Source organism: Oreochromis niloticus, linkage group LG20, assembly GCF_001858045.2.
Source record: "Oreochromis niloticus isolate F11D_XX linkage group LG20, O_niloticus_UMD_NMBU, whole genome shotgun sequence".
In the NCBI taxonomy this organism is placed as follows: Eukaryota; Metazoa; Chordata; class Actinopteri; order Cichliformes; family Cichlidae; genus Oreochromis; species Oreochromis niloticus.
In genome coordinates, this window is record NC_031984.2 from 28,095,456 (window position 1) to 28,119,918 (window position 24,463).

Consider the following 24,463-nt stretch of genomic DNA (forward strand, 5'->3'; position numbering starts at 1 on the left):
GTGTGAGCGTGGGGTAGGTTGATTGGTGCGTTGGCTACACGCCCAAGGTTAATGGCAAAAGCAACGACTGAGTATGTAAGACAGATCGGCCCCGAACGAGCACACGTCTGGCAGAGTATCACGAAGATGATGAAAGGAATGCGCAACCCCTTTAATAAATATTCAGTTGACACAGTTCATCATTTTCGTAAGTGCCGCGTTAGTTTGAGATCGATACGTAATGAGAGTGACATAAAAGAGACATCACATGTCTAATATTGGCATTATTACCTCGCAGTGGCAGAGCACAATGGAAATAAAGGTCTTATGAGCAGAAAAAATTGAGACTCATATTTTACCTTCTATAGAGGCAAGCCAAGAACAAGCAGTGTTACATGAAGCATCACTGATTTCAGTGCCACTCATACTATGCTTTAAAAGCAGCCCAAAATGCTATGCTTCTGGAGTAAAACCAGATAATCTTGGACGAGGAAATAGAACAATTTGTACGGTTACAGTGATTCATTGAAGCTGCGCACTAACATGATAAGGTGATCTCAACCCAGCAAGTATTGTTAGCCACTGGCTTACACAAAGAGCAATCACACTGGTCCTTAAAGTAGGGGTAGGAAATGTGTTTAAGCACTGAGATTTTCTCTGGTTCATTGACTTGGATTAGGATACAGCCAAATGTAATGTATGTGTTAGGACAGACGACAAAAGACGGCAGCGGTACTCACTGTTCTGGCAGTGCTGCCCTGAGAAGCCGCTGAGGCATTCGCAGTTGTAAGTGTCCAGCTGAGGTTTGCAGCGGCCACCGTTGTGACAGGGCTCCCTGGAACAGGGGTGACTCTGGAACATGGCTATGCTGCTGGAGCGCAAGGCATTCTCCTCCTTGAGGATGGGCGTACCCATCAGAGTGATCTAGAAGCAGTACACACAGGGCGTTATCAGCCGGTGTTATCTCAGTCTGGGTTCGAAGACGTTTACGAAACAAAAAGCATGCATCTCGGCAACTAGTGACGTTCACGCTAGTGGCCGCATATTTCAAAAAGCACCAGGAGAAAATAAATTGGATCTGAGCCACAGTGGAGAGTCATATTTGGGATTTCTGAGATAGTACATCACTAAAATCAAATATCAATTATTAAAAAAGCAGCAAAATAAAAATGTGGAAAACATCACAATGACTCAGAGTGGTTTGATTGTACTTAACCAGGGATGTCAAACTCATTCTACATCGTGGGCCATCTTTGATCAGGCCGGACCAGTGAGACTCCTGAGATATTTTAATATAACAAAAGGTAGTGCAATTTCATCAATACAGCTTTTCTACATGCTAATTTTGCTAATTTTGGCTTAAACTGTAGTAAATAAATCTGTAAAAATAGAGAAAAAGGTCTGTCAGTTCATTGCACAGACATTCTTGTAATGAAAAAATGGAAAATATTTGTTAGAGAATGTCTTTTTTCTTTTCTTTTTTTCCAATGTAAAAATCACAATTTCTGTAATCTAATTATTTATTTCTTACTTATTTACTTTGGTGTAATGTGAATGTCCACACAGTTAAAATGTGCTCCTTCACATTCTTCAAACATATTCCGTGGGACAGAGTAGAATCTTTGACGGATTGATCCTGGCCCCCGGGCCTTATGTTTGACACCCCTGTACTTATTAGTAACCAGGCAAAAACAAAATCTACAAATATAATCAGATTTGTTTTTCTCCAGATGTTGTTGAATCCTGTTTGGTGCAAAGAAATATAGGATATCATCCTTTTCTGACTAGGCCACACCCATTTCACACCAAACCTGAGGAAACAGGATTGTATTGTCTCATATATATATATATATATATATATATATATATTATATTATATTATATTATATTATATATATATATATATATATATATATATATATATATATATATATATATGAAAACATAAGTGTCTTCTGTATTCGTTCAGTTATTTCACTGAGATTTCACTGTTTGTCTTTGTGTCGACCTTTAATAAAGAACACAGCATACTGGACATAGTGTGCAGTAAGTACATGCTACATAGTTCAGTGGGGCTAGCTTTATAGCAGTGTGTGTGTGTGTGTGTGTGTGTGTGTGTGTGTGTGTGTGTGTGTGTGTGTGTGTGTGTGTGTGTGTGTGTGTGGAGACAAATCAACAAAATCTTATAAACACTCCTCATTTACTATTTTTGAAGACATGCATTTATGTAATAGTCTTAGTGACCTTTCTTTGAAGTGCTGCATTTACAATATAATTCTTGTCATGCTTGTATGCCTATTACCTCTGATAAGTCGTTTAAGGTATTAAAATTATCTGATTAAATTCTCGCCTCCTTAGCACACCACTTGAAGATTATCATTTACCACTCTTGATTGTTATCCAAAGGAACACATCCATGAAGGGCTTTGTGTTTTCTGCCGAACCATCCTTAAATCTAATTAGGGCGACACATCCTACGAGTAAATAAATGCGTACAGTGAGGCTGTAGATTCAGTTTAACACGCACCTCTAAAGATGAATCCCCTGCTGCCGCAGACCGAAAATTGCCTCCGAAAATTACAACACGCGTGTTAAACAGTACACCAGACTCGGAATACTTCCTCATAATTAATTATTCCCTACAGGCCAAGCAAGACAAACGCCACATTTAGCTTTTGATTCGCTAGAAACTGTCAAGGGAAAGTTTGGAGAGGATAACTAATGACAAGTTTGCGCAAACAGTAACATCCAGCCTTTGTTCTACCAAGTTATTTTTGGCACTCTGAGATGAGATTTTTGCTGGAAAGTGGAGGAAGAAAAAAACTGGAAAGTTGTCAGGGAAAGATCTGAGAATAGCAAAATGGAGAGACTTCAAAAATGTGCATTCTATTATTAGTGCGCACTAATCCAAATGAGCACAGCCACTGTCCGTCACAGAGCGAGCTCATAATGGAAAATTACTAATGCGAGGGCTTATAGTAGGACAGCTGGACAGCGAGAAACTTATCGTTGGACTTTGCTGCTGTATGTCTAAGGTCATTAAAATAACATAGAATCCAAAATCTGAGTTAATGACACATTAATTTGTTTACAAAGAGACATGTATAGATTTACCTGTTGAACTGTTCCCTTGAAGCCCTCCGTAAGTGCAGCGGCTCTTGCTAGTCGGCTGTAATCGGGAGCTCCACCAACAAAAAGAGACTCTTTCAGGTTAAGATCTACGTGTTGGTTCTGATGAGAAAGGACACAGACACGTTTCAGCTTATGAGCCAGAGATGCACCCCGCCAAAAAAAAGCTGTACATCTACCTCTGTATGTCTTTATTGAATCTTTCCCATAACCCATCATCAACTTTTCTCAAGAGTTTCCTATTCAGAACATATTGGTTTATACTTTTACCGCAGTCAAGGGAGCCAGGAAATAAATTGCATCCTTTTACCCAAGATATAAAGACTGAGATTAATACACATATACCACATTTACAGACATGTCACAAATGTCCCATAAAAAAAGATTTAATACTGAAGCCAGCAGAGGCTTTAACTGCACTTCCTTGCCTTCCTTCCACGCCAATACACTTGATACATTACAACATAATTGATTTCTGTGTCTCTCAGAGAGAGTGGTCAATTATCCTCTATCTGTGCGACATAAAAAGAGACTACAAAGGAAAATCAGAAGCAGGCCGGGCTGCAGATATGGATGGTTCTTCACAGACATCTCTAATGAATGGCTGATTATAAGCACCGACCTTTCAAACTGTTGAGTGTGGAGACACATTAATTGCAATTCATTTGTGCAGCAGGCGGCTATGAAATTCGATTCTTTCCACCGAACCTTTGGAACAATTGCTTTGCATTAGCAAGGTGCCTCTTTGCTACTTTTGCATGGGAGAACTGGCCCACTTCAGAAGGAAGGAATTAATGATCTTTATTTTATGTAGGGCAGTAATTGCCAGAGGGTTAAAGTGGAGTTAATTGCTGTAAAAATGATGGAAGGGGCCAAATAAACTGGCTTTGTGCAGGCAAGCTGGCATCAGGCTGGCTTTTATTTAGGATGGGATTTGGAGTGCGGGAGGCTGTGGTGCTTGGCTGAAGCCCGGGGCTGTGTCGCTGCACCTTGAGCCGCTTCCAGCGGAGATAGAGCAGGGACTTTGGCCAAAGCGGCTGGACCCAGTTGTGGCTGTTGCCTCTAGGCTTTGCCAAAAGTTGTCACCAAACTGTAGGGCAAAGTTGGCCACCTCAGGCTCTGTATGCAGACATTACTGCTCTGCAACACTCATCTACTCTGCAGATAAAATTACAGAAACATACTGCACCTTCCCTGAGATCTTACCCCTTCATAGAGTGATACTCTGGAATTTAAGTACTCACTATTTATGTAAAGCTGCACTTCTATGACGCTAAGTGAAACTGCATGCAATGGAATGGTAGATCATGTTCTAAGTTTCCCCCCTCTTCCAGGTAACAATAACCACCTGTTGAAAGAGGATGGCTGGTTCCATGCGGTGATTCTTGCTCGGTGATGTTCAGTGAGACTTGTGTTGTAATGGGTAAAGGAGTGAGGGAGTTCATGATATTATGGAGGATTGTTCTTGTGCATAAAAGAAGTGAGAGCAGATGACAAAAGAACAGCCAGGCTTGGCTTAGCACCTCACCGTCTCCTACGGTATATATCCTCCTCGCCTCCCATGTCTTCGCTCTCACTTTCCGACAGGCACGCGGCACTGGCGTGATATCCCCGCCTACGCCAGACTAATGAAGACGTTTCTTTGTTGCTAAAAACAATGGCCATCGCAAAGATGGCTGCCTCTTTTCCTTCTTGCCTCCCACCTTCCCACCCCCACAGCAGATGGACCGAGGTGAAAGCCAAACCTTGTTCTTTAGGAGCATCTCCTCTTTGGTGCTGTGTGTGCGTGCATGAGCTTATGAAAATGGCAAAGTTGTTCTACAGAACTGGCACCTTTAAAGCTGCCTGCAGCTCTGCAGAAGTACCCTTTTTTTTGGTCTGTGCAGTTGTTGCATGGAGAGATGGGGATGAGAGGACACAGCGAGGTGGCTCAAACAAAATGCGGGGCTGAGGTGTGACTGGGACTTGTCTAATTACCTTGCGTGATTTCTTATTTCCAGACAGCACATCATAGAGAAGGAAAGAAAATAGGGAGGAAGAGAGTTATTAGGGTAACTAGAAAGTGTCTGTGCACAAAGGAGCATGCAGAGCTAGGCAAATGCAAAAGCTCACAAAGCACACACATACTATAACACACGCATCTGCAAGAGTATTAAAAAAGAGCCGCTGTGAAGCACTGACACGTGAGACAGACACGTTAAACAAGAATATAAAATGTGGACAGCACACCTTTGCATTATATACATACACACACATGAAACCACAAAGCTGTGCAAGTGCGTATTTACACTAGAGAACATGAATGCAAATAAGACAGTAAGTCTAAGAAGGCCGTGCATGAAACATACAATGCCATTAGCAAAAGATGAAAAGGAGAAAAAAAAAAAAAAAAAAAAAACACTTCATGGATGAGAGACTATGAATAGTGCCACTTAACCCAACCTCATTTATAGACCACAGCCATTCAATAAGAGGTGACGTAGATTATTATTTCTCCTATCCGAACCTTTGAAAGTTTGCAGTTCATTACGCCGGCAGCCTGAACAGACTTTGAAATGAACATGCTAAATGCTATATGCATCAATATATGTTCCTGTGTGCGACCACCTTTGATATGATATAGGTTTCTCTGAGCAAAGCGTATTGTAACGCCTTCCTGGTTCTTAGCGCTGAAGTGGGAGAGAATTAGCTTGGAGCCATACTGGATAGGGTCTCTGCAATGAGCTCCATAACTAGTCTCAGCTCATCCCTTGCGTCTTCCCAGCCCCCCACTCGTCTTCGCTTTTCCCTTGCTCTCTTCCTTTAATAAGATTTTCTGCCTCCGTTGCTGGAGTAAAACACAATTACCATACGGACGATGGGGAGGCAGAGGAGGGGTGACTGAGCAGCGAGAGAGAGGGGGAAAAAATAAAAAAGGAGTGTTGCATCTTAGAGGAAGTTGATGGAGTTGACAGAGTGCATGTTCATAGTCACAAATTACACTGTTTAATATAATTGGATGACTTGCAGACTTATCAAACTATTAGATCGCCTTCATTTGGAACCATGTACCTGCTTTATTAGTCTAGTCGCCGGGTTTAAAATTTTCATTACGCACTCTCTCACTGCTGCTATCTCCTTCATCTGCCTCCACCTCCCTAGGCAGCACCCTCAAAGGCTGGATTTATGAAATTGACTGTATACCAGCAGAAAAGGCTGCTTTTTGATTTTGGTAGGTAATGCTAACTTTTATCTCTAGAAAATCAGGAAGCTTGGAGAAGTATTACAAAATTAAGACTGCCCCTTCTATATTTGCTGCTCTCCCTCTTGCATTGCTGGATTTCTGGAGATAGCTGCATACTTTAGGTTAGAACAAAATTAGAAAACTATACGCTCTGGGACTGTGTACAAAAAAAATCAGCAAAACTGGGTAAGCAGTAACTTGGACACTACTTATAGGGGCCTGAAGAAGTGGCGTAGATGAGACATAGGCACACAGATGGGTATATATACATATAAATACAGGCAGACATAAGGGTAAGGATAGCACTGGCCCCTGAGCCCCGCATGCTAAAAGCAAGATAACCATTAGCAGTAGCTTGTTGGGTTGCGGTTTTCTTACTGGTGCCTCTCCTCGGACAGCACCCTTCTTGTTCACCATGATCTCTCCTTTGCGGTTGGAGCGCTCCAGGTTGACAGTGTTCCACACATTCAGCTGGATCTGTTCCTTACTCCTGAATCACACACAGTCACACACATGCACAGTTTTATATTTCTCTGTTTTCTTGTTTGATAACTTCAACCCTCTTAGATTCTCAAGTCGTGGTGACCTTATGGTGGCAGGTCCCTTCCCCAGGTCGTAGCGAAACTCCAGGAATCCATCGCTCAAGGACAGCGAGATGAAGTCTCCTCTTCCATCTGATTTTTGGCCGTTGTAAAAGATCAAACCATTGGAGTCGTTGGTCATGAAAACCACTGTCATGCTAACCTTTTGACTGCAGATGTAAAAGAAGCAAAACACACACGTGAGTGTAAGAGGGTCTCCTAGAAACATCTCCCAGATGTTCTTCTGTGTCTGGTGCATCTGCACTGTTTCTCCAGTATATAAAGACATTGTATGTTCTACATGCTCACGCTTAGACAATATTACTTGTTTCCGTCATTGTCAGTTCAGTCCAGGCTTAAAGAAGGGTGTTGTGCCTTAGGCAGAGAACAAGCTCAGCCTATGAGACCTACGTGGTATCCGGTGTTCGGTAATACATGCCAGACTTGACTGTGTGGGTTTCACTCTGAGGCACGGGACTTACCGCAGATCGTGCCCGTACAGATGTAGCCCCTTCAGCTCCAGGTAAGAGTCTCCGTTGAACAGTGGCATGTAAGCCCCTCGCCTCTCAACCACTGGGGAAAAAAAACAAAGAGACAGTATTGAACCGCAGGTGTCGTTTTTGTTGCTGACAAAATTGAAATTCAGGGATAGTCGGTACATCTTTGAAGAGCCTGTCAGCATTAAGGAGAGAGATGGATTTGTGTTTTTATAGCTTTTGGGATTAAGACTTTCTCCTGACGGAAATTCAAACAAAAAAAATAAATAAATTAAAAAACCCTCATGTCAGACTGATTACACAGCCCGCCACTGTATAACAAAGGACCTTTGGAGACATGTGGAGTTTAACACCACAGCCTGGGACCTATGAAATAATGTGGCTATTGTATTTTGGCAGGCCTTTTTACAAATTCATGTCTTTGCAACAGGGTCTGCGTCTGGCTGTCCCGTCTTTTGGCTGTCTGGAGTGATTAGGACAGGCGCTCCGCCATCCCGCTAACAAGTAGCTTGACATTAAAAATCATTCAAGTGTCACTGTGGGAGTATGTGTTTATGGTGTTGCTTGCAAAAGCTACAATCACTGAGAGGAATGTGCCACGCTAGATGCTCATATACACATACCTATCTATGTAGCCGGCAAGAAAGCTTTTACTCGTAATTGGCTGGGATTAGTCAGGATGGGGAAGGGAGACATAGAAGAGAAAGCTAATTAGCTATTGTGCAGAAGACTGCTAATGATGATGACGGCACGCACCGTGGAGGAGACAGAAAAAGAGTTTGGTGCACGCAACAAGGAATCCTGCGCTGAAGTGAACTCTGTAAGAGCTTCTCAGAATGTAGTTTCCTATAGAGCGAGTCTGGAGGGTTTTTCTTATTTTTCACCTAGCGCTCGAACTGAAAGCACAGCGATCAATAGGTGAGCAGAGGGCAAGGCATTGGAAGAAGCTGGATGACCAGGAAAGCTGCATGATGCGTGGGTGACTGAGTTTGACGACTAAGAAAATTTCCGTCAAGTTAAAGTTTCCGCAGCTGGTCTTTGGTCTTTAAGGCAGAAGCAGCATTTAGCGAGCCGTTGCTTCTAATGCTAAGTCAGTAGCAAGCTCTGTGGCAATTTTGTTGATGGTGGAGTAATGACACCCAATTAGTACTTCTAATAAACCCACAGTATCAAAAAAAATGAAACAGCAACAAGCAGCTTGAATACACAAAAAAAGAAAATCTTACACAAAGAGCTAGCTTAATGTAACTGACAAGCCCCTTTTTTTGGTCTGTGTGTGTTTACTGCCTCAATCCTAATGATTGTGCTTCCATCACTAAATTGTAATGATTTACACTATGACAGGGTAAAAGCATTGAGTAAAGTAGGCCATTCAGTACTACTGGAACACCCTTGAGAAAAGTCCTTGACTGTGAATATTATAGCAGCAAGCTACACTGACAAACCCCTGGTGGAATTGAAATGGAAACCACAGCTCAGCTAAACGTGCGCGCACACACGCGCACACGCTAAGGTACAAACACTTCATATTACGACCAATTCACCTTCAGGCTTCTGATGAGAGCGCTCTAAGCTACCTGTCTTTTTAACTGTTCTCAGTGCAGCCCTCAGAGGGGATGTCCGCCTGGCTGCCGCCTTATCTCTGAGCTCCTCTCTGGGGCTGACACTCTGGCTGACTGACGCTCCCATTAATCACCGCGGGCAGGAAGGACTGATGCGATTAGTCATCTCATTGATTCGTGTGGAAAAAAATAGCCTTTTGGAATGGGAGACGCTCCCGCTCACATGGCATTGATTTTGGTTCACCTCAATTTATTTTAATCACCTACTAACTTGGACTCGAGGCGAAGGAGAAGGAGGCTATTCCCATCTGTTTTTTTTCCCAAATTCCCAGGGTTACAAGGTTGCGTGTTTCTCTTTTGTTCAGGATTTGCATCAGAATATATTCTTTTTAATTCGCACTTGCAGAAGTCAACTTCTGCAAGCATTCATGACAACATCTACAAAGGAAGGGAGGGATAAACATGAGTAGACTTCAGAATGCCACACCGCCCAAAGTGCTAATGATGAACTTCAAAAGCAGCTGAGCTGTGCTCCGGTCTTTTTCCCAGCAGCGGCCTGGTTCTGCCATGTGAAACTAAGTACCAACAAACATGTTTGAACACAACACCTGTGGGCGGAAAGGCAGGGAGGGAGGCTGCAGCTTACCCACTAACAAGCGTAGCAGAGTCGATGTGGTGAATGGCCCGACGGGGCCAATCATCTACCTCAGTTCTGTATGCCACCAACCCTCCCTTTCCCTTCCACCCTGAAGGCTTCTGCACCCCCCCTCTTCTGCATTTGATCTCCTTTTTCGATTCAGCGGGAATGGAAATGTCACAGAAGAGGGAAAATAGGCATGGAGGAGGGTGCTACTCAGCAGACTCCAGACCAAAACTCTGTTGTGTCCGGGAGAGATTACCGTTCTCGCAGTGTCTTCCTTCACGTCCCATGGGGCACTCGCATTTGTAGCCTCCCTCGGGCTGTGCCTGGCACTGGGAAGACGGATGGCACCTGGTGGGGTTGCACGGGTCGTGGACGTCGGCACACGTTAGACCTGGATGTAAAGACAAAAATGTCAGAAGGGAACCACCAAGGAAACCTGCAACAAGGGCCAACGTATTCAACCACCGGCTCTTTTGTATTCCACTTGAAACGAGGGGAAGACAGAAAAAGGAGAGAGAAGCGGGGGTATGAGGATTTCCTCTGTAATAGAGGTCATTTTCTAATAGGATTTAGAAATATTACACGTCCAGATTAAACAGTGGAGAGCCTTCCTGCCACGCGGCCATGTTTCTAGGCCAACGCCGACTGTGGGAAAGGCTAGCAGGCGTCTGGTGGATGATGGTTTTGCCCTCTGCCACAGCCCATCTGAATTCACCCGTCATTACTTTAGCAGTCAGAGCCTGTGGTGAAGCGAGTGCTTTAATGAACCCCATTCCCGCTGAGCTCACAGGGCTCCCCCGTTTTCCTCACTCCCACGTTTGGAAGCTGTATTTTATCCTCCACTTTTAGCTCCTCGCCACCACGGCTCTTTTTCACATCTATTCTTCCTCTCCCCTCTTTTTAACTCTATTACTCTCTCACCTCTCGCATTCATCCAGCTGTCCTGACATGCCCTCCCTCTAACTACAACTCTTCCCGCCCATTTGTTCTGTCTTCTCTCTTTCTCCGATCTGTCCCATTCCTTCGAGATAGCCAATCTCGGCTGCTTTTAAATTGACATCGTGACAAAATTAACTTCAATCTGAGGGCGCAGGCATCGGTCCAATTCTCATTAACACCATTCGTTGTACACTGGGTTGCTAGCATAACTTCTGCCACAGCAGTGCTCCTTGAGATTTACATGCCTCCCCAAGCTTCTCAGCACCAACAAAAACATAAAGGCAACAGTAATACACCACGATACTTTATTGATCCACATTGTACATTCAAGGAAAATGGCTCTTAAACCTCGGCTGACACGTTGTTTCAATAACCATTAACCTGCCCCCATTTGTGGGTGAAATCCTTTACTATTCGAGCATAAAAGTTAGATCTGACAATTAAATTGCTTCTTGTGTGAAACTTTCCGCGGTAAGCTGCAGTATAACCAGCGAGGGGCACGCTTGGCTAGGCCCTGCTGGTGTCTGCTCTTAACTATATTCTCTCTCTCAGCTGCTTGTTAGTTGCCATCTGCTGGAGGGAGAAAAAGAAGAGGAAGGGAACAGTGGAAGGAGAGATAGGCCAAAGGCCAATCACAGAGAATTAGTTCAAAGTTTTTCATGTTCCTTGCACTGCGTCAACATTTAAACTCCCATTTCTGTGTTGGACACACAGATTTGATAGTGTCGGTGTTTACAAAATGACTTGCAGCGCTGCTGCTGGGGCATGAGTTACACTGTCAAATTAGCCTGTCAAGCTTACTTAGGATTTGTGAGTCAGGCATGACCACAGTGAATCCCTATGGAGAAGGCAACACTGAGATGTATTAGCAGAATTTTAACTACAAGGTGTTAGGAAAGTTTGAAAATTACATATGAATAAGGCGTATTTTCTACTTATTTCCCTGGAACTAACTCAGAACTCCACGACTGTCCATAACTATTAGGAAAATCTGCTGAATTCGTCTCAGCATCTTACCCCAGAATCCTTTGCTGCACTTGCAGTGGAACATCTCGGCCTCCTTCACCTGGCAAGCGCCGCCATTCTTGCAGGGATTTGGCAGGCAGGGGTTGTTGCCGCATTCACCCACCCCGCTGCCGTACAGACTTTCGCCCCCGTTTTCCTGCAGGTTGAGATTCCGGTTGTTGACATCTAACATGCGGATGCAGCCCACCAGACCGACTGCCAACCCTGTCCTCTCCTTTACACTGAAGACAGACAGGGGGAAAAAATTACACTACTAAAGCTAACTGAATCACACTGAACCTGCGGTGAAGAAATGCCATACTCTATGAAGTATTATTAATACACTTCATTATATTTCCATAAAGGAAGAGCTAGAAGAAGAATTTTCCAAATTCACCTCGGATGTTGACCTTTTTTTCTCCAACATCTGATCATTTCTGATCAAAATCGAACAAACTGGTTAATTACTACTATTACTGACACCAACTTTGTACCAGGGATGTCACAATATCATAACACATAATTACAACAATTCACATTTATGGCATTATTACAACCCTAATTCCAAAAGAAGTTGGGACACTGTGTGTAATAAGTGCATAATTACAAATAATAATAAAATAATAACAATTTTACTTATATCACTTTCTCATATTTACCTCATATTTTATTCACAGGAAAACAAATGTACCATTTTAATAAAAAAAATGGTCATTTTGATTGTGATGAGCATCACCTCTTTTTTAGCAGGAGTCCAGAGAGACCAGTTTCTGGACTTTTTGGAGAGGAGAGTTATCCCATTTTTGTCTGATATAGGATTCCAGCTGCTCAACAGTCCTGGATCTTCTTTGTTATATTTTTATTTCATCATCCCTATCGCTGCCAGTTCCACAGGCACTAATGCACCTCCATAGATCTCCTCTTTAGTCTGGGGGACACAGCGTCCATGTTTTCCAAAAAGAATGTCAAATTTCAATTCGGCTGATCACAGAACAGTTTTCCATTTTGCCTCAGTCCATTTTAAAGCTTCGACCCAGAGAAGACGACGGCGATTCTCGATCATGTTCACATATGCCTTTTTCTCTGCATTGTAGAGCTTTAAGCAGCATTTGTGTAGTTAAAGCTCAGGCACAGTGATTTGTGTAAGTGTTCCTGAGCCTGTCCAGTGATTTCAATAAACTGTGCCCCTCTAAGACTCCCTTTTTAAACCCAATCACGTTACCGACCTGTAACATGATTAACCTAATTACTTGCAAAATTGCTCCTCCAGCTGTTTCTTTTTAGTACCACTTACTTTTCCAGCTGCCCCTGTCCAAACTTTATTGAGACATGTTGCTGCGATCAAATTGTTGGAAGACAAATGAGCAAGATTTTTCATTAATCAGTAAAATGTTTAGATTTGCAAGTCATTACGTTAGTTTTCTTTATATTTTACACAGTGTCCCAACTTTTTTGGAATTAGGGTTGTACATTAATTGTACACGTATAAATAAACAGGTCAAAACACCTTCCATCAACACAGTGTTAACTAAAACAATATTACTAGCGTGGATAAGGGGGCAGATAGTTTGAGTGTGTCCACAGGCTTGCAACTAATGACTCTAAAACACTGATTTGATGCCTACTGTCCGTGTCCTCAGCTAGCAGCAAGCTCTGGGGCTGAAAAATGAAGCAAACAAAACAAATCCCAAAGTGCCAAAAACTGCAATTCCTTGAACTTCCGATTGAAGCTGTACTAAAAGCAGATTCCCGTGTTACAATTCTCAACTTTACAGCAGATTTATGACTTAAACGTATCTACTAATTTTATAACATGAAGAATTTTTTTCATAAAAGCACTTTATTTTTATTATTCCCATATTGTTCTCCTCCTACTCTGTAGTGCACTTCTATTAAGACCAATGGATGAACAAGCAGCAGATGGGGAAAAAACAAATGGAAGATGGGGCCGTGCTCTATGAAACCACTCTAGGCAACTATCCTCACATGACTTAAGGGTACCAGATGAATACAAATAACGCGAGTCGATTTATCAAAAAGCTGCACATGGCTAATTTTTCCCTCAAAGGTCTCCGACTAGGTTACGGGCCACTGAAGTGGGATTAACAGTAGTTAACTCTACACCGAATACAAAAATGGTAAATCAGCAAAATTAGCATAAACAGAAAACTTGATTGGTGCCGCTTGGAATTAGCTGGATACTGAATATATAAAAGCTGTAGAATGGAATATTAAAATGAGCCACAGATGATGGACTTTGTGTCTGCACATCACTATTAACACAATGGTGTGACTGTAACTGTAATGCCAAGGTCTTACTCTTGCTTGATGTCCTCAGGCACTCCTCCGATGAACAGGTTGGTGTCGAGGTTGAGGCCATCTGTGCCCCGTGGGCTCTCACCCTCGATGTGTGGCTCGCTGTCCACGCTGAGCATGGCGTTTCGGCGGTTGCGAGTCACCACCAGCTGATGCCAGCGGCCTTGACTGATTTGAACTTTGCTGAGGGCCGTGCCTGTGCCCGAACCTGTGTTGAACCTGAAACGGGATGACACAGAATAACTTAGACACCTCACTTTACCAAAAGATCCCTCTATTTCTGCTGACTTTGATACTTTCATCAGGCAGGAATTTTATTCTTCAGAATATCCAACCTCTAATGACTACAGGAAATCTGCTCATAATGCTCAACAAGACAGAGATGGAGGAAAGAAAGAAGATACAAAGGTGCTTATTTGGAATTTCAGACTGGAGCATGTGACTGGAATGAAACAGTTACTCACTTAAAAAAGTGTCTCTCACATCCTCATTTTTAATTCAACCTTTTTTCTAATGAGGTTTTGTTGAGAAAAAAAGGCCGTATCATCACAGAAAAGAGCCGTCGTGTATGTGCACCCACACATATGGTAGCATTATCGCAACCTGAGAGCAATTATCTGTCACAAATAATTAGTTCTTCTCCCCACGTCTTGGATTTGCAGAGCTGTGGGTGGTAATCTCACAGCTGTATTTCTAGAATTGAGGCAGAGCTCTATTTGAAAGCACAAGTGACTAATGATCTCCTTTAGTTTGCTATTGATTTTACCCTGAATAGAGCAATCTAACCTGGCCAGGTTGGGAGAAACTGAAAGACCTTGCAGGGGTCAGGGTGAAATGTGAGAACCAGAAAGACAAGGGAAGCTGACAACATTAGAAATAAAAGGTCCGAAACAGATGCAGTGCAGCATCTCTAATTAGCTCATTCTTGTCTCTTCTGAAGATGTTCCCGTCCCCAAATGATTTTTTATTCATACGTCTCCGCCACAGAGAAGAGATTAGTGCTAGTGTTTCTGCAGGTTTCTGGCAGGAAAAGTGTCGTCTCTCAAGAGACTAGATAAGACCTGCAGTTACTGTCAGCTTCAGTCTAAAATGTAATACTAGATATTTTGCCCACATAAAGCTCCAGTGTGCATGTTAAAGGGGCAAAACACCAGTTGTACATCAGGATCAATTTCCTAACGGTGACCCAGCCTGACTTTAAGTCTGCAAATATACTCCATCCATACCATGATGGAATAAAAGCTAGCTGGTTACCAGGAAGGGATGGTGAAAAAAACATCATTATTTGTTTTGCTACATTTTATTATTTATTCTTTTAATTTTTGCTTTGGTCCTAGAGTGATACTGCTCCCACCCAGTGTTGACAACATGCACAAAAACACACTTTTACCACTTCAAACGCACAGTTCTGATGGAAAAGAGTATTTTAAAGCATCTAAGCTGAATTTTCCAAATACATTTCTTTCTCATTCGATCCTTCTGTAAATACAAACACCACATTTTGTAAATACAGCTTAGATTTTTCCTTTGTTTATCTGTGTGATTAGATAACACATAAAATGTGCACTTGGGACATCCAGCATATATTCCCGAGTATATATTCCTTCCACCTGTAATCATGTGAACTGTAGCTTTTTCTTTTCCCTGCACAGCCGTTTTTCCGACATGTTTACTCACTGTAATTATTTGCCTCATTATCTTTAGTGCCGTCTCTTTGTTTTATTCTTATCTGCATCTGTTGTCAGCTGCTGCTGCAATGACCCGGTTTCATAGTGTTGATCATTAAAATTTCATCTTATTTTTGCCACGATGGATGTGAAAGTAAAAAGCCTACTGAATTCAAACAAAAACCAAAACATCAGGACCACTGATGTCAGCCGACAGGGTCCCTCTTAAATCAGCTGACGTTCACCTGAGCTCCACCCTGCCGTTGACCAGAGCAAGAGAGATGAAGTCCTTCTTGCGATCCTGGCCGTTGTAGAGCAGGATGCCGTCCATCTCAGACGCTCTGAACTCCATGGCGATGCGGACAGTGTGGTACGCGCTCATGGTTGGGAAGGCCAAGTAGGACTGGCCTCCAAATGACGGGATGTAGTACTTGATCACTGTGGAGGAAAGAAGACATTATATCTCGTCATTATTATGTGATTTGCTTAATCGCGGTGTGAGAGAAGTTTCATGCATATAATGATGCGTGAGCGGCGCGTGACAGAAAATGAGAAGATTTCTGTTTATTTTACAGGATTGACGTTTTCACCAAAGGCTTGATGGGTTTATCAAAAGCAGAAGGTGCAGAAAGAGGAGCCATCGTGCAGTCTCACACGCGTGCACACACAAACACACACAGCAAATGTTTGTGTGCTTTTTTTTGTGAATCGACTTGACAATTCTGATTATTATCATGCATTTTTTCTCCTGGGCTCCTTTTTTTTTCCACCGTCCATCTGTCTTCCTGACCGTCTCTCTGAGGAGAACGGCATCTGATGAGCTCTCGCTTTTCTAATGACTTGATTGATCTCGGGGAGGCTGGTTGTGCAGTTTTGTGTGTATGTGTCTATGATTTCATTTAAGCACTCTAACGCAAAGATCCACACTGATTCTCACCAGCTAATCCCCATCAAAGCAATTAGTGTCAATTATCTTAAGACGCAGCTGCGTGAGGTCGCTCCCCATTCCAGAAAAATCCCAGAGTAGAGTAAGAGGGAAGAAAGGAAGGAGCTGTGCTTCTCTAAAAAGTTCTCCCAGGTTTATGGTTTTCTCTGCAGCCTCGGCTGGATTTTGTGTAGCTTTTGGTGCACGGCTCAGTGGTCGCTCGTTTCTGAGATGTTGGGCCTGTCTGAATCACTCGAGATGAGCTTGAAGCGCAGCAGCCGAGGAGAAACTCAATCACACCTCAGCTCTTTATTCCCAAGGTTTTTCTTCTTTCTTCAACACTGACCGTAAAACTGACACTCTGTACAGTGCTGTGATTGCTCGCCGATAAACCGTCGAGCTTTATACGATCCAATAAATCCACATCTGTGACCACATAACATTTCATTTACATATTTCAAAGCTAACTGAAAGTCATTACTCCCACTGCCAATTAAGGTGTCACCTTGCACACGCTACAACCACTCTTTCGCTTTAAAATAAGCGTTTTATTTGATCAAGCGTTTCTCTAATATTTGAGGGATTTTTTTCTATTATAATGGTGTGTTTCTGCTACTTTATAAATACATAAAAGCACTTGAAGATGTGGTTAGTAGTGATTATAAAACAGCTAAAAAGCATGATTGGCACAATGGAAAGTAGAGTGCCTAAAACCCACTTAGCCGCTGCAAAATCTCTGTAACCGTTAGCCTTTGGTGGGTTCTTTGAAATTGCTAATTGCAAAGTAGCAAATTACAGGGAAAGTCTGTCTGAGCTCATTTTCTTAGATGAGTCTGAAATAAGCCGAGACTTTGAAACTTTTGATTTAAGAGTAATCAGAAATATGGCAAAAGATCCAGTTCCTAAAGAAAATGAAAACTCTCCGAGCTGACCCACCCTTCTCGCACACAGTCCCTCCGCGGCCCGCGGGGCACTTGCAGTTGAAGTCGCTGCCGTTTTCCTCGCATGTGCCTCCGTGGAGGCAGGGGTGGGAGTCGCAGGGCTTCTGCAGCACCTTGTGGTAAGGCCTGGTTGTGAAGTGGGCAACGGTAGTGGCTGGAGGCAGGGCAGTAGTGGTGAGAGGCGAGGTAACCGGCACCAATTTATGTCTGCCGCTGAAGGGCCTGCGGGTGGTGCCTGTCGGTCGACGGGTGATGTAAGGGGAAGTCGTAGGAGGCCTGGTCGAGGTGGTGGGAGCAGCTGTGGTGATCGACGCTGTGGTGGTAGTGGTAGTGGTGGTGAAGATGGAGATGGAGGACAGGCCTGTCAACAGAGGCGGGGGGAGAACAAAAGGATTTGGAAAAAGGAAATAAAAAGGACATTAAAGTATGTTGAGCCTGCGGTTCTGAGACTTTCTATTCAAGACCTGTAAAACCTTTGATAAACTACCTCATGAATAACTTAAAACTCCCTTTCATTTTATTAATCCCTACACACTCCTGTTAAGTCCACACTGTATTACCATAATTGGTGAAGCGAATATTCTCATCCTCCGGCTTCTTCACAGAGATGCTGGTGTCTTTGGAGGCCTTTAACTGTTTCAGCAGGGCTCCTACGATGTCCTCCACGGTGAATCTTGTATCTACAACAAACACGAGGTACAAGCATTTAGAGCAAGGCCTCCGAGGAGCACTCCAAAGCAAATACAAGGCTTGAGCTCCTTAAATGTTAAAATGGATATATCAAACAGCCCTAGGTATGACAGTTGGGAGGGCCTCTGTGGACCGCTTGTCCTCCAGCCGTTGATTGTCCGGCTTTTTTCCAGATGAATCGGTCTCATAATGTTCGCCACAGATGTTTGCTTTACAGGCCATGGAGGAGCGGCACATAACGGCACCCGATAACCCACGTGAAGGGTATCAAGGACACTAAACGAGGCTCATAAAACTATAGAATAAAAATAAGAGGCAGGGGAGGAAGCTGATGTTCTGCGTGGTAGTTTAAAGAAGCAGCTGCAGCATATGACCCAAGATCCAAGAAAAGTATTGTAACATGATCATGATGATATTTAGAGAACACCCACTTCCTTAGATTTTGGTTTAAAGCAGGGGTGGGGAACTCCAGACCTCAAGGGCCGGGGTCCTGCAGGTTTTAGATGTGTCCTTGATCCAACACAGTTGATTTAATTGACTAAATTACCTCCTCAACATGTCTTGATGTTGTCCAGATGCCTGGTAATGAACTAATCATGTGATTCAGGTGATATCCAGGATGATATCTAAAGCCTGCAGGACACCGGCCCTTGAGGCCTGGAGAGCCCCACCCATAGTTTAAAGCATGTGCTGTGCAAATTTCAGAAAGCAAGACTATACAAGCTCATCTATTTGCAAAATGCCTATTTTTCTGCTAAAAATGTATTCATATCTCACACACCCTCCTCGCTGAAAGCCAAATGCACAAAGCTCATCTGTCTCTCTATAAGGATCTCTCACCTGGTTTGAAGTGAGCCTCGACATAGGCCAGGATGGAGTTGCTGGGCGCCAGGTTACGGACACGAACGCTCATAAAGTCTTTGTGCACCGCCGACTTCCTGAACAACTCATTGAGCTGAGGAGCAGAGAGAGAGAGAGCGAGAAAGAGTGGGAGGAGAGAACGGACAGACAGAGGAGATGATAAATGAGGCCGGTAATGAGCTCCACGCTATCACAGCAGCGAGTCCAATTCCAGAAGACTGTACCCGATCTCTGAGGAAGAAAGAAGCTGCCTCTCAAATTGGGGTGCATGGAAGGAACCCATTGGGTGTGGGTGCACAAATTGACATTTAGCTGCTGCCCTGGCATTAATTATTGGAACAAGTTTTCAGGAGGAGCTAAGATAAATGTCGAGCTACCCTGACATTCTGATTGGTTTTGCTACTGATGCTCGTTACTGTGTGCACGTTGTAACAGCCTGAAGAGCTCTTTATGAGGTTTGACTGAAGTGGGATTTTTTAAAATCAGCCAACAGTGATATTTTAACAGTTATAAATACTGACGCTGCCTTTTAACCCCAAACCTGGATGAGTATTTTGTCTTAAAAATGGGCCATTTTTATGCTAGAAGTAAAAAAAAAAAGTTATGTGCACTAGTTTAAATTGTGAATTGATCACATTCACACACTCAGTGTATGAAAGAAAAGGGAAAAAATGGGGGAAATCCTGTGCATTGTTCTCAGTGGTGATGCTGAAGAATCAGAGGAGCCACAGGGTTTGCTAACCCAGTTTACCATGGCATCCAACGGCCACACGCTCCTCATCTGCATCTCACAGTTTTTATCTGAAGCAAAATCACCGTTCAGAAAAGCATGTTTTTAGGTACCTCCACTTTCTCTGTGATTCTTTTTATTAAAAGTGACCTATTCATGATATGTACACTGTAAATCAGCAAGTCTTCAGACAATAATGAGGTGAGAGCCGATGGAAAAAAGCAAAAACATTTATAAAACAAACAAACAAAAAGCTGCTAATCGGTGACAATGAGTGACTGAGTGGACTTTGTTGGGTTTGAGAATTCAGTTTGTTAAAGATGATTTCCTTCATGCATTAAATGTCTCTAATTTGTGGGCTGAGGTGTGACAGCAAAGTCGAAAAATAAAATCCTCCAAAACTGGCTTAGTCACGGTGGGCAAACTCTCCCGTGGACACGCGGTCCTCAAAACCACCTGGTCTTTCTTTTCCGCTTCCTTCTCTTTCTCTTCCACGTGCTCATTTATCTGCAAATTACAACAGGTTGTTCTGTCAGTGAAACGAGCGGCGGGCTGATTCGCCTTCTTTCTATACACCCGTACGTTCAAGTGAATGTGTCCTGGCGTGTATGCTCTGCATGTGCTCAGTGTGTGTGCTGGAAGATGAATAGGGGGTGGTTGGCGTCAAGTGGCACACCAGGCTTCAGAGACACACAGGCTGATAGTGTTAATGAACACACATGCACGTACACACACACACACACACACACACACACACACTCACAAATCACTGTGAGGTAGCAGATTAGGTCCCAGTGGGGCATAGTGACACTAATTCAACAGCTGGTACATGTGTACTGTGTACCTAAGCGCGCGCACACACACAAACACACAAAGTTCCCATTTCATCAGAGGAGCAGGGCCCCGGCTTGACAACAGAGACATTTGTTCAAAGGTCTGAGCTCAACACAGAAAACGGACAGTGGAGAAATTCAACCAGGGTAACCAACACGAGCCAAGCTGTGATTACTGTACAGGCTCTGTGCCCGCCTGGGTTCTGGCTTGCTAACAGCAACTGGCATCGTGACCATCCAAACTTATGAGACTCATATCCAGAATAAGGACTTGAGTTTTCAAATAGCTGAAAAATCATAATTAATCTCACATGAAAAGCTGCTTTTTGAATACTGTGAAGTGTTTGGCAAGCGACTGACAAATGATTCTTTAAACAAGTCTGCAGAAAGCTGTTATTTATTTATTTTATGTATTGGTCTTATTAAGCTTGAAGAATTTCTTTGTCTGTTTATTTAGGCCACGTTCTTTGGACATTATTAATACTTCTATAATATGTATATATATGTGTGTGTGTGTGTGTGTGTATATCTGTGTGTAGATATGTATATAAGTCACTGGAATTCCTATTTTGATGTAAATGTTCAGGGAAAAAAAGGAAAAATAGAATGGTACATCTTAATATCTTCACCTGTGTCAGGCAGGTACATCTGAAAATGTTATTCAATTTCTTTACATATTCATGTCTACAGATCACAGATTATAAGAGAATTCTAATATTCCCCTTTTATTAAAAATCAAATATCAGATAGGCCACGTTGTCTGCCTCTGATATGATGTATGTTCCTCTCTAAGTGCAGCCAGCCAGCAAAATGTGTGGTTTCTTTTTTTTTTTTCCTTTCTTTTTATCATTGTTGTTTTTTTTCTATCAGATGTCAGAGCACAGAAATCACTCCAGCTCAGTGTGGCAGAATATTACTCAGCTACTTCAGGGGTGTCAAGTCTGTAAAACGTGCGATGAAACCTGCCTGAAGGAGCTGAAAGAATCTGATTAGTCTGGCTCTCGGGAAGAGTTTTAGTGTGACACGATGCTTTGAGTGTTGTCTGAAAAGCTTTCCACTCATGACAAGAACATTCTTGGGAATACTAAGAAAATTTTGTAGCATTCCTCTCCAAGTTTCCCTAATGGCAACAGTGGCAACTGTCATTTGAATCAATTACATCAAAGCAGTTTTAATTTATACTTTTTTTTGGACACTTCTTTGACACTTGAGGGCAGCAGAACAAGCTGGAAAAACAGCAAAGGGCATTAGGACATTTAAAAGTACTTTAAAAGCTGAGCGCTAGCAAAGGGCAGTATAAGCTGAGAGATGTAAGTGTGGATTCTTTAATCTATTAATTAATATATTTTCTTAATTATGAAATCGTGTTACAGCAAATTCAGCCACTTACAGCGCCCTCTATGCTGCGGGCCGTCTCTCCAAACAGCTCAGACTTGGGGTCCTCCATCTCAGGTGTGTAGATCAGGTCCTGGCCATCCACCTGGTCCAGGTGCAGGGAACCGCTGAACCTCATGGTGGCTGGAAGAAGAAGAGAAGATACAGAAACACCGTGGCTCAAGCCTTCTTCTTTCACTCATTCCCCGCTGCTTTCCCCCTCGTTTCAGAGCAGTGCCAGTTTTGGGTTAGTGATGGATTGTGTGTTTGTGTGTGTTTGACAAGGAGGGGTTAGTGAAGTGTGTTGCTGATTGTCTGGGGCTTTAAAAAAGGTCTGGAGTTTGGCCATTAAAGGTAGAGGTGGTGGAAGTTGTGGTGGTGGAACAGGTGGACTGTGAAATATGACAGAAGAGACGAACAGAAGGTGGAAAAATGGGCCAGTTTTACCAGACCGAGACTCGTCCCCAAAGCTGGCCGTGCCATGGAGGGCTGGGTAAAAAGACAACAAGTTAGACAGACACACAAACACATGGAGGGAAAAAACAACACACACTAAAGTGAAAGCAACCCACGGGCACTCAAAATAGTGCCTTCCTCAGCAAAGAGAAAGCCTCCCTGTGCGACCTTGGGGGTTATGTTGTCCAACATCTATCAACTCTATACGGTTTCTCGGTACTGCCGCCAGAGAGGTGCAGTGCGATATAAAGCAGAAAGTCGAAGGTGTTTATGTGTGTGGTGGAGAACGGAGGAGCTGGCGAGGCACCGACGCCGGGTTTCCGTGCCGCTCATAATCAGCAGAACAAATTGCCCAAATCAATCATGGCTGCCCCCGCCTGAGCAATGCCAGAGAGAACGGGACGAGCACTTGTATGATTATCGTGAAAGATAGTCGTAATTGTCTCCTTAATGCAGGCGGACCGATGACTGACACAGCCTGGTTAAAACTGCATGAAAAGGACAGCAGACACTACCGATACACACACACGCGCACGCGCCGCCGCCCTCTCGCTCCCCTCCCTCACCATCTACAGTACTTTCACGGGCGGCACACATCGATTCACATGTGACGGTGGCCATAAAATAGAGGCAAATGGGCACCGTTTGGCCGACAGGGAGAGGGGTAAAGAAAGAAAAGAGAGGGGGGACGAGCGAGATCTGACTTCTAATCTGCAAAGAAGACAAACATCAGAAAGGGTGATTTTCCAGACCACTGCCGTGACGGACGTAAAGAGAGGGAAAGAGAGTGATAAAAAGACAGACAGAGCTATTTGGCTATCAGATTCTAGTGAACTGTAAAATGTAATGGATATGTCAGACTTCCCCAGGCATATGGAAGAGTTTATAGTATCTGGAGCTCAGTGTGCCAATAACTTTCACATGAGCATTTGGCAATTATCCCCGCTGCCATTAAATTTAACATATGCATGACCTAGAGTCATTTTTTATATTACACTATACTGGGAGATATACCCAATGCAATCTATAACCAAGGTGTTTAATTTTTTTTAAATACGTAAGTGTGGGCTAAACCAAACCTTGAGCATTTTGCACATGTGATGTCTTAATAATCTGAACAACGAACAATTATTTCTTTTTCCCCCGTGAGACAGCCCGGCAGATATCAATAAACTGGGTCCTACAATGAAATAGCAGCCGATGCACGAGGCAGAGGGATGTGTCATTTCACTTCTAATGAGCGGGAGATTGGCTGAAGCCTTCTCGGGAGAAGAAAAAAGAAAAAAAAATATCCAGCGTATTGATCAGCTTATCACGCAGCTCGGTTTTATTGGTAATAACACTTGAGCTGAATGAAGTATCGATCGCCGGTGTGCCGTCATTGTTAGCTGGGATAAATATTTACGGGCTTTTGCAGATTTGTTATAACAGTTCTCTTATAGCCTGAGCTTGTTTCTATCATCAGCCGGATTCGAGGCTAAATGTCACAGGGTTCAACCTCGACAGAAACTTTCATGTTTCACCTCTGCCTGCCTGTAAATTCTGTGAAAGAAATAAATGGCATAGGGCTCTGGATGGGCAAAGGTGGCCTCATATCTTCAGGTCATGTTGTAGACTGAGTGGCAGTAAATTCTGCTGGTTTATTGAAAGGCTTAGGGGACCTTCACCGTGCCAGAAATGCAACTCCATGCACTAATTTGTGGCCCGAGCTCTTTCAAGTCATGACCCAAAGCTCCCCTGAGAGCCAGAGTGAATCCCTCTTTTCACAATCAGTCAGACTACCACGGCTAGGACAAATAGATGGCAGATTTCAACCGAGGGACGGAGGGAGAGATAGATAGAGAAACGAAGGGAGAGAGAGAAGCCCTTTATCTTTATGAACTGAGTGTGGCAGGAGTCACTGATTGGTACAACAGCGCTCGTCGGCCCCTTCTAGTCTCTGGGCTCTCTCGCCGCTCAACTCCAGAGAGAAATGAACTGATGCAAGACTGGATTGAGATTGACTGGTCTGAGAGAGAGCGAGAGACAGAGAGAAAAAGTGACACAGAGCTCAGAAGGGAACTAAGGAACAGTGGCGCGGACTGATAAAGAGAAGAATGCGCGTGAGGGTGC

General features: G+C 43.3%; 1 protein-coding gene across 7 annotated transcripts in view; it reads right to left on the reverse strand.

Moving 5' to 3' along the window:
• agrn (agrin) overlaps nt 1-24,463 on the reverse strand; it is a 261,140-nt gene that overhangs the window by 12,729 nt on the left and 223,948 nt on the right. For 5 of the 7 annotated variants that reach the window (XM_025902006.1, XM_025902007.1, XM_025902004.1 and 2 more), the window contains 14 exons: nt 21,912-22,039; nt 18,938-19,052; nt 17,968-18,087; nt 17,403-17,768; nt 15,787-15,979; nt 13,878-14,093; nt 11,571-11,800; nt 9,871-10,005; nt 7,395-7,485; nt 6,918-7,082; nt 6,710-6,821; nt 5,086-5,097; nt 3,094-3,210; nt 720-903 (listed from right to left, as the gene is read on the reverse strand). In XM_025902006.1, the coding sequence (XP_025757791.1) occupies nt 720-903; nt 3,094-3,210; nt 5,086-5,097; nt 6,710-6,821; nt 6,918-7,082; nt 7,395-7,485; nt 9,871-10,005; nt 11,571-11,800; nt 13,878-14,093; nt 15,787-15,979; nt 17,403-17,768; nt 17,968-18,087; nt 18,938-19,052; nt 21,912-22,039 (2,184 nt within the window). The remainder of the gene's footprint in view (nt 1-719; nt 904-3,093; nt 3,211-5,085; nt 5,098-6,709; nt 6,822-6,917; nt 7,083-7,394; nt 7,486-9,870; nt 10,006-11,570; nt 11,801-13,877; nt 14,094-15,786; nt 15,980-17,402; nt 17,769-17,967; nt 18,088-18,937; nt 19,053-21,911; nt 22,040-24,463) is intronic. The other 2 variants (XM_025902005.1, XM_025902009.1) reach the window with 1 other exon arrangement.